At 40.5% G+C, this 13105-nt stretch overlaps 1 protein-coding gene across 1 annotated transcript; it reads left to right on the forward strand.

The window, feature by feature from the left end:
- The first annotated feature begins 817 nt into the window (after nt 1-817).
- Nucleotides 818-11715, forward strand: CD164 (CD164 molecule). Its single transcript, XM_007940812.1, has 6 exons — nt 818-989; nt 3277-3363; nt 4579-4653; nt 6939-6974; nt 7722-7775; nt 11549-11715. Exons 1-6 carry the CDS (start codon nt 818-820, stop codon nt 11713-11715), a joined length of 591 nt encoding a protein of 196 aa, XP_007939003.1.
- The last annotated feature ends 1390 nt before the right edge of the window (nt 11716-13105 follow it).

The following is a 13105-nucleotide window of genomic DNA, read 5'->3' on the forward strand; positions in this document are numbered from 1 at the left end:
TCTGCCCAGCACGTGGGTGACTGCTGCCTCTCCCTACCTTAGCGCTCATACTAAGCGGGGGGCCCAGCAGAAACTCTTTATCCACGTGGCGTCTCCATTTCTCTAGTTAATCCCATCACAAAGTTACTATCAGCAAAATCGATTTTCAAATTAAAAAGCGCGGGTTCTACTAGGGATATATGTAAACATTTTGGGGACGCAGAATCATTGCACAAACTCATTCTCGCCCAGGTTCTGTGCACCACAGGGATGCAACTTCCGCCCGGTGCAACTAAGGCCCGAGAAAAGGCGGGGGTGGAAGGGGTTGGGGGGCCCCTAGCAATGGCCAGAGGTCACGTGGGACCGCGGAATTACGGCCTCGTTGGGCGTTCAGGTGGACGCCGTAGGCCACGTCATGTAAATTGTTCCATCCAAATCAGGGTGGAAACCAGCCATATTGCAGGCAGGGTGGAAACCAGCCATATTGCAGGCATGAGAATAACCTAGCTGCGTCCTGTGTAGTAATGGAAGAGTACGAAAAACTATTTTCTTTGTTTAGCCAGTTTCTTTCGTGTAATACATCGCATTGCAGGACAACCTCTCCCGGCTTCCTTTCGCCACCCCTGCTTTCCCCCTCCCAGAGGATTCCTGTTGGTATGCTCCGCGGCCCGCCTCCGCTCCACCTCGCCCCCGCACGCCAGGCCCTCGGGCCCCTCACGTGACCTCAGAGCTCGGCCGCTGGGGGAGTGAAGTCTTGGAGGCGGCGCAGCAGAGGAAGGAAGGGCCCAGGGAGCGTTCTGCGCCGCAGCTTTCGCCGGGGTTCAACGCCGAGTACGAGATGTCGGGGCTCTCCCTCCCGCGTCTTTTGGCCGCCACTTCCCTGGTGGTGCTTTGTGTGCTGTCTGTGGATTCGAACACCACCTTGGCCCCTAACCTGACTACTACCACGAGTTTGACGCCCACCACCAAGATAACGCCGACGAAAGTGCCGACCCCCACAACAGCACCAGGTGAGTCTAGGCCCAACGGGTTTCCTGTGTGTGCTAGCGCTTGCCCAGACGCGCTCTCTCTTCTCGGTGCGCGCGGGGCCAGAGTCAGGACGGGCTGCGCTCAGGGTGCGGTGGGACTCTGGCAACATGGCGGCCCGCTGCGAGTCCAGTACGGGGCCAGATGAGGGGTGGGAAGGGGCGGAAGAGGCAAGGTAGCCGTTGGACCCGACATTCAAAGTGTTAAACTCCGAGGTGCTTTTTCAGAGTGCATCCTAATCTCCAGGCCCACCGTAGGTTCGGAAGAGGGAAAGTAGCTCCTTCTGTGGAGAAGGCAGTGAGGGTGGTTCCGGGGAGAGGCACCGTGCCTCGAAAGTTGGAGGCGAGACCGAATTCCCTTTCCTTGATGTTGGTCGTTTATTCACTCTGGTCGTCTCCTGAGGGCAGCTTTTTCGGAAGTTAGAGAAGAGAGGGAAAAACTCAAGTACAGTACTAGTCGCTCGTGTCTCAGCCTTGGGTCTGAGAAAATAAGTCATGTGTGAGATTTAATTAGATTGATTTTTGCTGGTTGGTAAGAGATGCATCTGGGATTTGAGGGTTTAGTGAATAGAAACTTCACACCCCTTGTCAATATGCAAAAGAAGAAAAGGGCCATAGGCAAATTTGGGAGGTAGGTGGTATCGGAGGTAAAGCAGTTCCCGGGGACATCTATTTAGTAGGTGGTGGAGCTTGGACTGCTGGAACCTAAGGCTGTCGATTTCCTAAAACCCGACCCAGGTCTTCGGTCGATTTAGGGGCCGGTTATAGCATGGAAACAATCACAAGGAATTGATCTATGTCGTGAAAACACAGAAAAAAAAAAGGAAGACAGTTTGAAGTAGTAAAGTGAAGAAACATTAGATATTTTAAACCTACAATCTAATGTGAATGGTGGTTCTGGCTAATATTGGATGAAAAGTGACTTGGATTTTTGACCGAAGGCTTGCTGAAGTGTCAGGATTTTATCTTAGCATTATTTTCACGCTGATCATCTTGTTCCACAATGTCTTCCCTAGTTTTTGTGGTTTTTTTAGACTGTTAATGTAATAAGATATGTAGTTAATATATAGTTTAGTATAATTTGTTAGATTTAGAAACATGTAATAATAAAACTTTAAAAATGAGGAAAGGAGATTGCAGTACATTAGTGGGAATTTTAAGATGATAAAGCAGAATATTTTTGTCTCCTGTTGATCTGGCAGTTTTCTCCCAGAATTGTAGTTGGGTTTTTTTGGTTTTTTTTTTTTAAGGAAAGTTGAAATGTGAAGTTGGTTGCTTGTGTAGTTGAGATGCATGTAAAAGAGATGTTTTATGTTTCTGGAATTTCAGTTGGATAAGCTGTAATCTGAAAGGTAGCCCGGTTAAAATCGCACTGTGCTACCCAAACATTCATCAGCAAGCACAAAAGATTTTGAAAAGCTAGCATATTTCATGTGTATGAAAATATGAGAAGAACTTTATCTTTTACTTTGTGACCCCCCCTCAAAGGTACCATATGTGTCTCAGCCTCTAATAAATGCTAATAATGAAAATATTCAAAGGCAATGCTTCAGAAGTTTTTTAAGCAGGGGAAAGCAAGTGGAAGTACTTGTCCAAGGTGTCTAGATTCTAGGAAGATTGATAGATCCCATTTCTGGATTCCAGTTGTTTGTTTGGACATAGGAATCTGATTAGGTTTTCTCTGCACCATTTGCTTAAACTGCTGTTGACCAAGGACCTTGTTAACTTGTTAAATTATATATGCTACATGGATGTGGCCCCTCCAGATAATATCTCTTCTGTGAAGAGTGAACCATTTATAATTCAAAAATCCCTAGGAGGTTAACTCATTTTCATAATGGGCATCATCAGAGTTTGGATTCAACCTGTTATTTTATTAGTATTAAAAATCCCAACGTATCATCTGATTTCCGTATTTGTAATGTTGCTTCTTATAATGTAGGGGAAAATACTTTTTTCCCAACATATATATCTTTAAGGATATTTACAGATGCCTCAAGAAACAGCATCTATGGATGCCTTTCGGATAGTTGTGCAGTGAAAAAGGCTTGTTTAGATGTCCACTAACTTCTTGGTTTTTTTTTTTTTACGTTGATTTATTACTTTGTAGTTTATGACTGGAATTTCTTAGTAAGCCAGTGTTTATAAAATTTTCCCATTTCTCTGAATTAGAAATTATTGTATATAATGCTTATCATTGTTTTAAAAAGTAGAACAAACTCGAAATAAGATAACAATTAGTTTGCTGATTTCATACATTTTTCCCTCCCAGAAACCTGTGAAAGCCACCACACCTGTGTCTCCTGTTTTAATGCTAGCATTGTCAATACCACCTGCTTCTGGATAGACTGTAAAGAAGGTAAGAGGCTTTGGATTTGGTGTAATTTGCACTACTTCTTCTGCAAACCAAATACTTGCTTTTAATTTAGTAATTGGTTAACACAACTACCCCCCTATCCTGTAAAATCTCTTCTTGCCCCCACCAATCAAGGCTAAACTGTTTTTGAAGGGAGGGAGATTTTAGACCTTTGGAAGGATTAAGAGTACTAAAACACTGGAATTAGCTATGGAAGAAAGTTGTGATATTTTCCCCTGGTGATTTAAGGAAGACAGGACAAACCCTGGTTGTCCTGCAGGGTGAGCTGTGAAGTTAGAAGAGACTATGAAACTTTGTTGGATGCTTAGATACAACGGAAGCATGAGGTGGGGAGTGAGTTGACTCTTTCCAGTGCTTATGTTAAGTTTTAAAGTGAGCTACCTATACATACATTTGATTGAGGGATAAAAAGCTGCATGTTGAAATACCTGGAGGTTTTTTGTCAGACCATGATATTATGGCATATTTAATCTCTTTTCTTAATTTAATGTCAGATAGTTGAGTTTTTGTCAGCAAAACAATGTATCTGATTTAAAAAGATAATAAAAAGCCAAAACCATATGTTAAGATTTTTTATTCTAGGTAAAGAATAAGTATTAGCTTAAGTTAGGGTTAAATTAACTTTTCTGTTGTACAAGAGTCACATTTGCTTAAGGCCATGAAATGGAGTGTAAGGGTGTCCCTCCTACCCCTTTGCGTGGCAGTGTAGCATATAGTAGAAATTGGCAAATTCTGGAGAGGAATGCTCTACTTTAGGATGTGCTGAGGAAGGGTTTCCTCTTAACTCTTGCTCTAAGTCTACCTATCCAGGAAAGCTATTGAGAGTATAGAAGACTAGAGCAGTAAGATCTGGAACAGATTCTCATACTGCTGCTATGAGAATATCTCCTCTGCTTATTACTAAGTCTTTATTAAATATCCTGACTGCTTCTGTCTCAGACCTCTCCTGTGGATTCTGGCAGCCTTCTGACTATACAGTCAACTAAGCGTTTAAAAATTGTTTGTTCTGTATGTGGATTTTAAAAGAATGAAATTGGGAGAGCTTTCTTGGTGATACTAAGACAATGAGGAAGAATAACTTAGCCTTCTAAATTGTTTGTACTTGGGTTTAATATTTCTAGAATCAATTCTGGAACTTAGTAATAAAGTCAAAGATAATGTAAGTAATTGGTGCTGTTTGTCCTTTTTTTAAAATAGCAAATAAGAGCCATTGTACACATAATTCAACAGCCGGTGATTGCCACATGGTGAATAGCACAGAATTCTGTTCTGGTAAGTTTTCACATTTGCTGCTAGGGAAAGTGGCCACAGACCTGAAGATTATAGCTTCAGCATGCCTATTTCAGTGTTTTAAGTATTTCCATATTCTATGCTTGTTAGAAATTTGGAGATATGTAGCAAAAGAAATAGAGCTCTTCCTCTTGACTGAGAAAAGGCTATTATTTCAAAGCATGGTTTTAAAGGTTTATCTATAGTGTGGAATGCTGTAAGTATAAATGCCTCTTCCCTCCTTTTTTTTAAATAAATTTTCCAAGACTTCACTGTAGTTTATATCCTCTTATTTGCATTTTCTAGGCCTGGGCAACCTCATTCTGGCTTTGCTTGATTGTGGAGACTGGTGCTGGTGATTGTCACAGCTAGTTTGTGCCATGGAGAAATGAACCTTCTCTGTATTTCTCCATTTCCTGTACTTTAGTTTGAGGAACTTTTTTGCTCTTTGACTTTTACTTCTGCCTGGGAAATCATTGACATTTCTACATGAAACAACTGATTTTCCTAATGAGATTATAAATTAATAGAAGGGAAAACTGCTAATTCAGTGCATGGAATGTGTCCATACTACCTGTGACTAATTTTGGGAAGAGACTCCCTACCCCTCTACACCAACTTGAATTTTGTAACTAATGATTGCATTAGATTCAGATCGGTTTTACCCTGTCTAGGGTGTATGCTATTAGCTGATACATGAATGAACATTTTTAGTAGTTACTTGTTTTAATGTAACTGGAGATATATAGCAACTACTATACGATTTATGGGAGCTCCGGTAGCATAGTGCCTAAGGCACTTGACTGCTAACCAGAAGGCTGGAGGTTCAAACCCACCAGCCACTCCTCGGAAGGAAAGTTGGGCAGTCTATTTCTGTAGTGATACTGCCTCGGAAACCCAAGGAGGGGTGGCTATGAGTTGGGTCCGACTTGACAGCACGCAACAACATATGATTTATGGGAGCTCTGGTGGTGTAGTACCTAAGGCATTTGACTGCTAACAAGAAGGTTGGCGGTTCAAACCCCCTAGCCACTCCTCGGAAGGAATGTTGGGCAGTGTACTTCCGTAGTGATAATAACACCTTGGAAACCCAGGAGGGATTGCTATGAATAGTATCCCACTCCACAGCAATGGTTGCGTTTGTGTTTTATACTTTTTATAGTAGTTGTATGTTTTAGGAAAAAGTAACAACTACAACAGACCTATGATTTCATGATGTTATTGCTTACAGGCAGGAGTAAGAAATTTAGGGTTTTAGAGCAGACTACAAGACCCACAAGCAGACCCATAGAGCAGCTAGCTGATGGCTTCAAATAGCCATCCTTTTGATTAGCAACCCAGTGCTTAACCACTGTGCTGCCTGGGCTCCTTTTGAGTTTTAATTGTGAAGGACATAAAATTCAAAATTATGCAGTGACTTAAACAGTAGACAGATTTTCTTCTCTTTCATGTAAAGGTAATGTGGACTAGAGTGCAGCTCAAGGACTAGTTTGGCAGCTCTTTAACTGTTAGGAACCCTGGCTGGTTAGGTACCATCGAGTTGCTTTGACTCGTAGCAACCCTGGTATAAGAGAACAAAACCCTGCCCAGTCCTGCGCCGTCTTCACAGTCATTACTATGTTTGAGCCCATTGTTGCAGCCACTGTGTCAGTCTGTTTCATTGAGGGTCTCCCCCCCCCCCCCCCCCTTTTTTTTTTTTTTTTTTAATTGCTGAGCCTCTACTTTACCCAAGCATAGCATGTCCTGGTCCTTCTCTAGGGACTGGCCCTTCCTGGTAATGTCCAAAGTACATGAGAAGAAGTCTTGGCCATCCTTGCTTCTAAAGGGCATTCTGTCTGCACGTTATCATTCTCAAAAATAACTAACCTTACTTTCCAAGGTAGGTGATGGTGTTCCAGCCATCATACTGATGTTTCTACTGGCAGGAAAAGGAAGGGAAGAGAGGCCTGTATCTACTTTAAGGATACTTCCTAGACTTCGCAGACTTCACAACCAAGCAAGGCCGGAGCAGGCCTATAAAATGTATAGGGGCTATCTGGCCACAAAGTGGGGGAGGCTAAGAAATAGCTTTCCTGGGTGGTTAGGGTTGTCACTGAAAATTGGTGGTTATATTTCTAAAGAAAAGGAAAATGATACAGGGTAGGGGTAGCTGTCATTCTCTTTCACAGGTGGTACTTAAATATTATAAAAATGGTGAAAGTGGTACTGAGATATCTACAGGTTAGGAAATACTGTGTGGTACTTTAAATGCTTTAAATTTATACTGGGTTTTTGTTTGTTTTTAGTAGAACCCACTGCCATTCCATTGCCAACCAATTCTACAGGTAATCCAATCTTTTCTTCCTCCTCCTTTCAGAATCATGCTGTCTTGATGGATAACGTTTTAATAATTGCCTAAAAGTTTTTAGTATAACTTTAAGAATTACAAAGACTTTCTGCATTTGGACCACAGTATGTCTGGTTTTTAACAGTGACACATTAACTCTAGCATTTCACATTCGGTGATCTGAGCAGATCTACTGTAGTTCTTACATTCATTTTACAAACTTTACTTTTTATGAATTTTGTGAAAAATCTTGGAAAGTACAGAAGTGTCTAGAAAATTAAAATCATCTATAATTCCCAAAGATGAAGTAAATCTTGATATTCATAAGAAACCCTACATATTGCATTTGTGTTTTTTGTTTAGCTTTTCAAATTAATAGGTTAATTGGTTTTTTTTTTTTCTTTTCTTCGTAGAAACTAGATTATAAAGAGGCTGTAGTCCTCTCTCCTAAATACTAATTCATGGCCTTCTCTCTTTTTGTGAACTTAATCCAGATGTATACATAGATTTTAAACAAAGATGTTAGAGAAAGATCTTAATGCAGACAAAATTGTATGGCTTCTTAATACTTTAAAATACATTTAAATACTAGCTGTATTAGTTAACCATTGACTGAAATTTGGCCTTTATTCTCTAGAAAACTGGAAGCATGTTGAAGCTGGTAATAGTATTTTTAAAAGATAGATGGTAGATAATAAGGAAGTTAGAAAGTGAAGGTTTTTAATACATTTTCTTTACATTCCAGCTAAAACCACAACTCTGCCTTCTACTACAGCTTCCACCACAGTTCCTACATCAGGTAACTAAGGTTTCTTAAACTAACAGTGATACAGAATATATGTGCAATACTGCCTTGTACAGTCTCTAACAGCATTTGCAGTTTGATTTATGAATGGCTGTAGCCTGAAATTCCTATCTTAGGGTTTAGTGGACCAAATTAGTAGGTTGTTACAGCACTAATGATAAGTTTGCTGAGAGTCCACATCTAGTTTAACGTGTACTAAGATTTGGCATGACACACTAGAATTAAGTAGTAATATTTATCCAGAATCTCCTCTGTGGAATTTGTAAGTGAACTATAATTTGCTATAATTTAAAAGGGTGAACATTGGTTATAGTACGGATTGGGTTCTGTTCTCTGTTAGGCCATGGTGATTTGAGTGAAGATAATATATCTATCCTTTTGTACTGAGAGGTCTAAACAACTAAGATCATGACCAGAGGTGCACCTCATCATATTTCTTAACATTTCTTATGTTCCTTTATAACTCTAGAAAATGCATGCAAAAATTAACTTTAATTAATAATTTTCCATATTGTAAAGGAAATCCTGTTTAGGTTGTACTGCAGGATATCCAAGGTACACACATTAGGAGCAGCCCATTATGGTTACCTAGTGCCCCTCTTAACAGAAATATACTACAAATGGAATAGCTTGAACAAACAGGAGTTTATTCTCTTGCAGTTTGGAGGCTTTAAGTCTGAGTTCAAAGTGCCAGGCTCTAGGGGCTGGGTGAGAGCCTCTCAACCTTGGGCTTCAGCTCTGCCGCCTCCTCCTGGCCCACTGAAGCTGAGGCTTTTCTTCACTTAGGCAGCTGCTGGCTGCTGAGGCTGCCAAACCCAAGGTCGTCAACATGTAAAAGGCACAGTCTCAGTGTTACCAAATAACATGGCAGGCCACTAATTCAAGTCCAGAAGAAGTCCCAAGATCAGCAGGGCATGGTAGACTGCTGAACAATCACTTGGTTACATGCAGGGTTCAAGTGTGCCACAAGGCTAGAGACCATTCCCAAAGCTGCTGCTTATATACTAAAAGCAGACCACATCGCTAAAGCAGCTACTCAGCTGTTTGTGGTAGATCCCATAGTGGAGTTGATTCCCCTTCTCATCATGGGGAACAACTACCCAGCCACTTAGCCAGGCCCAGCCAAGTTGACACACAAACTTAACTACCACAGGGCCCTTCTATCTATTCATACTTAAAATAAACTGTTGTATTGATGTTGGTGAGTCTCTACCTGCTTTTTTTGGTTCTTTTGGCTTCATTCTTTGAGTTTCAGTGAAGCCACTCTGTTCATAGAAGGAATACAGAGCAGTTCTAATTAGTTTTAAAGCTGGCCAGCTTACACAGTCATCTCAGCTAATGTTTATTTGATACTCTGTTGAAGAAAAAATAAAAATCACTTAAAAATGAAATTACTTTTTTATTAAAATGGATGAGACACTCAGTCTAATTTTTTTTTTTCCTCTAAAGATGTTTTTTTCTGTCTCAAAAGGAATTCAGAATACCATGTTTTTTTTCCTTGTTGCTTGGTAATAATTTTTCATGATGTAAAAGATTTTGACAGTATATTTTTTAGGATGCTTTTAACCAGACTCACTGCTGTCAAGTCGGAGCCGACTCATAGTGACCCCTCCTTGGGTTTTTGAGGCAGTATCACTGCAGAAGTTTTTTGTTGTTGAAATTATAAATTATAGATATTTACTGAGATCATTTTTGTAACTTGAAAATTGTGATAGAATCATTATTTACATACTCATAGTAAAACTCAAAAACCATATGAATTTTCTATACAAATGTTAATATTTACTCATTTTTGTTATTCTAAAACATGACAGAGTAGAACTGTCCCATAGGATTTCCTAAGCTATATTCTTGATGAGAGCAGATTGCTAGATCTTTTCTCCCCACAGAGTGGCTAGTAGGTTTGAACCACAGATCTTTTGGGGAACAGCTGAGTGATTAACCATGTGCCACTTTATTTGATACACCACCTATTCCTCTCTTGAGTATCTTTTTACCTGACATTTCGCATTTATGAAAATAGTAAAAAATCTACTGTCTGACTATTTTATGCATTAATGGTGCGTGTCTGGTGGTAACAAATGCCGAGGTTTCTGACAGGGTCTGACCAGTGAACCCCATGTGTACACAGAAAGGAAGCTTATATTACATAGTATGAGGTAGGGGAGAGGGGATGTGGTCTCCCCAAGCCACTGGGGTGCTTAGCACAGGGGTGCTGCTGGAGGAGTAGGGCCAGTGAGGATGGGGTGCTCCCTGGAAGGTCTTGAGTACCCAAAAGAGGCTGAGGCAGTGGCAGCCTCTACAGGGCTGAGGAGCTGCAGGGATAGGCCAGGCTTGGTCAGAAGGAGCCCTGAAACAGCACTACAGTGCCTGATTTTTGTGAGACCCCATGTCAGCTGAGGACATCCATCCAGCTCCTTATCCTTCCTCGATGCCTCCCTCCCAGGCAGGCACAGGTGAGGGCCCTGGGGGCAGGCTGCTTAGGTGGAAGTATGGTCAGTGGGTGAGTAGCCAATGGCAGCTGCATTTTAAGGGCAAGTGCAAAGACTAAGCCTGACCATCACTTCCTTGGAGCAAATTATGGATTGTTGATTGTCATGTAGACATGAGGGTGGATGGGAGCAGAGCTGGCGGCTCCTTGGGCAAGTGGCCAGTGGGACCCAGCAAGCAGCATAGACTTCCCCTGCAGTACCCAGGCCCTACTGCCGTTAGACAGGGAGCCCCTGCCCGTGACAAAGCCATCAGTGGTGTTTTGGGGTCATTGAAGGAATTAGCCAGGGCCACCTATCCTGAAAGTACTGTGAGGGCAGGAGAGAGAGGGGACGCCAGGGGTAAGGAGGGGGCTAGTGCTTGGGCCACCCTGGCTCTAGAAGACAGAGCAGCTTTCCCCTACAGGTGGCAGTGGGTTCAAAGCTCTTCTGGAGCTATGTGGCAGAGGTGGCATTGGCAGGTGACCTCAGCAAAGGCCCGGCAGGACATGGACAGTACAAGTGAGGGAGTGAGGTGATATGCTCATCTTCCATTTTTGCATAATGCCAATTTTTTCATATGACCTGGTGTTTGGAACCTAGCCGTGTTAAATGAGGAGTGTGTATATTAATAACTAATGTTTTATTAATTAATACACCTTTATATGCTCATTCTGCATCCTCTGGATGGCTCAAACAGTTAAGTGCTTGGCCACTAACTGGAGGATTAGCGATTCAGTTCTACCCAGAAGTATCTATGAAGAAAGAGCTGGAAATCTGCTTCTGAAAGATCATAGCTTTGAAAACCTGACAGAGCTCAGTTCCACTCTGATGCACATGAGATTGCCAGGAGTCAGAATCAACTGGACAGCTGGTTTATTTGGGGTTTTTGGGGGGAGGGCATATATGCTCATTTAGGCTATGTGACACTAATTACAAATTAATGAGTTAAGCAGTAAGCAAAAAAATAGTCTGAAGAAATTACTGCAAATTCTAAAAGTGGCTGACATAGACTCTGTGTAATTTTTATACCAGTAGAATATTTTTCTGTCCGTTACACGTATGAAATAGTATGGTAGTATTGACCTTTTGAAGTCCTTGGAAAAGTTGAAGAATGAAATTAATAAATGGTTGTCTTCCTTGCTTACAGATAAATTTTACCTGTTAGAGAGTAGACTGGAGAGGAAATACCTTATAGACTGTAACACATGACAAAGCAAGCACTTCAGGTGGAGCTTGAAATTATGCTAGAGGATCATGAGCCTTACTAAGGACTGTTACTTCTGTCTTATCTGATAGGTACGACAAATGCCACTTTGACTCCAACCTCACAACCTGGGCGGAAGTCTACCTTTGATGCAGCCAGTTTCATTGGAGGAATTGTCCTTGTCTTGGGTGTGCAGGCTGTAATTTTCTTTCTCTATAAGTTTTGCAAATCTAAAGAACGAAACTACCACACTCTGTAAAACACATCAGATTAACACAGACTGCTATGTCATTTGTGTAATTCACTGAAACCAAATAATATCTTTCAAGATATCCCACGTGAAGACGCTATTCCAAGATCTTTAATTTCCAAAGGATACATACAGGATATTTTGGAGCATCATCCTTGAAGAAAAATCGGTTACCATTTTGCTCAACACAAATATTTAAAATACTCTGCATGAGTCCTTGTGGCTGTCTTCTTTTATTTTAAAGGGCTGCTGCTGTGGGATTATGTTCTCTTTCCTTGACATGCCAAATACAACTTTTTGTAAATGATGGAAAACGTTGTCCTGTACAGACAACCTCATGACTCTTTTGGCAGTTTAGTCATTTTAAATCTTGAAAGCTATGTTATTTTCATCCTAACTCAGGATGTAGTTTAGTGACCAGAATTGAGAAGAATGTGCCAAATGAGCATCAATCAGGTGGAGTTTTGGCTATCGTTTCAAACGTGTAATAAATTTATAAATTTAGTAGTAGTTAGTAAACTGTATCCTTAGAGTAAAATTTTGTGCTCGATAAAGTTATATTTTCTACATTAGAAATAGGATGCCACACAGAGCATTACATTCCAGGTTTAAAGAAATGAATGGAAAAGATAACAAACCATTAGTATTCAGCAGGTTATTGTTCATACATGTAAGCACCTTATATCATTGAGGAAAAAAAAGAACAGTGCCTTAAAAGACAGACTGAAAAGTAGGCTGTAATGTAAAATGTTTGTGATTTGTTCTTTCATATTAAGGGAATATTGCTCTGAGGATGTAATTGTTGATGTGAGCAGTAGGAAACTTGCTTTTAGATACCATATTATTAATATTTAATCAAAAACTTAAAGGATGGTATACAGAGTTGAAAGCGTTCACATACTAAATCTCCCTGTATATATATATTTTTTTTTTTGTTAATGGCTGTTAAAAAGGTATAATTAGAGTAAAATTGGTTTAATTATATTTTCCTTTGTTCCTCAAAAATACATCCTAACACTATTGTACTTTGGAAGGACTTCCACCAAGCTTACTTGAAAAACTTAAGAACGTCTTTCATGAGTTCAGAAAGGAAATAATTTGTTTTAGATTCATTTACTAACTCTTTAAATGAGACAATCATTTAATGATTTCAGGTAGCAAATGTGGCCAATGTAATTTGAGAAAATCGAACATACTTGATCAGATTATGATTTCTTTTTTCTTCTCTCCCTCGCATTCTTGCTGGTTTCAATTCCCATAGTATAAAGAACATGCGTACTTTTGTAGTTTCCTTATGAAGCTCTAGTTTTTTAGTCTTTCCACCCCCATTGGTTTTAGAACAAATTAAGAGTTAACTGTCCCTTGCTTCTGACACTTTGGATTAGTTCACAGGCTTAAA

This window comes from Orycteropus afer, unplaced genomic scaffold (genome assembly GCF_000298275.1).
Source record: "Orycteropus afer afer isolate SDZICR_OR568_19922 unplaced genomic scaffold, OryAfe1.0 scaffold00072, whole genome shotgun sequence".
Lineage (NCBI taxonomy): Eukaryota > Metazoa > Chordata > Mammalia > Tubulidentata > Orycteropodidae > Orycteropus > Orycteropus afer.

Excerpts from the sequence above, each read along its gene's own strand:
- CD164 (XM_007940812.1), top strand. The coding sequence starts at position 818 with ATGTCGGGGCTCTCCCTCCCGCGTCTTTTGGCCGCCACTTCCCTGGTG. Across the intron at positions 3,364-4,578 it reads CTGGATAGACTGTAAAGAAG|CAAATAAGAGCCATTGTACA; the intron begins GTAAGAGGCTTT and ends TTTTTAAAATAG. Across the intron at positions 4,654-6,938 it reads TAGCACAGAATTCTGTTCTG|AACCCACTGCCATTCCATTG; the intron begins GTAAGTTTTCAC and ends TGTTTTTAGTAG.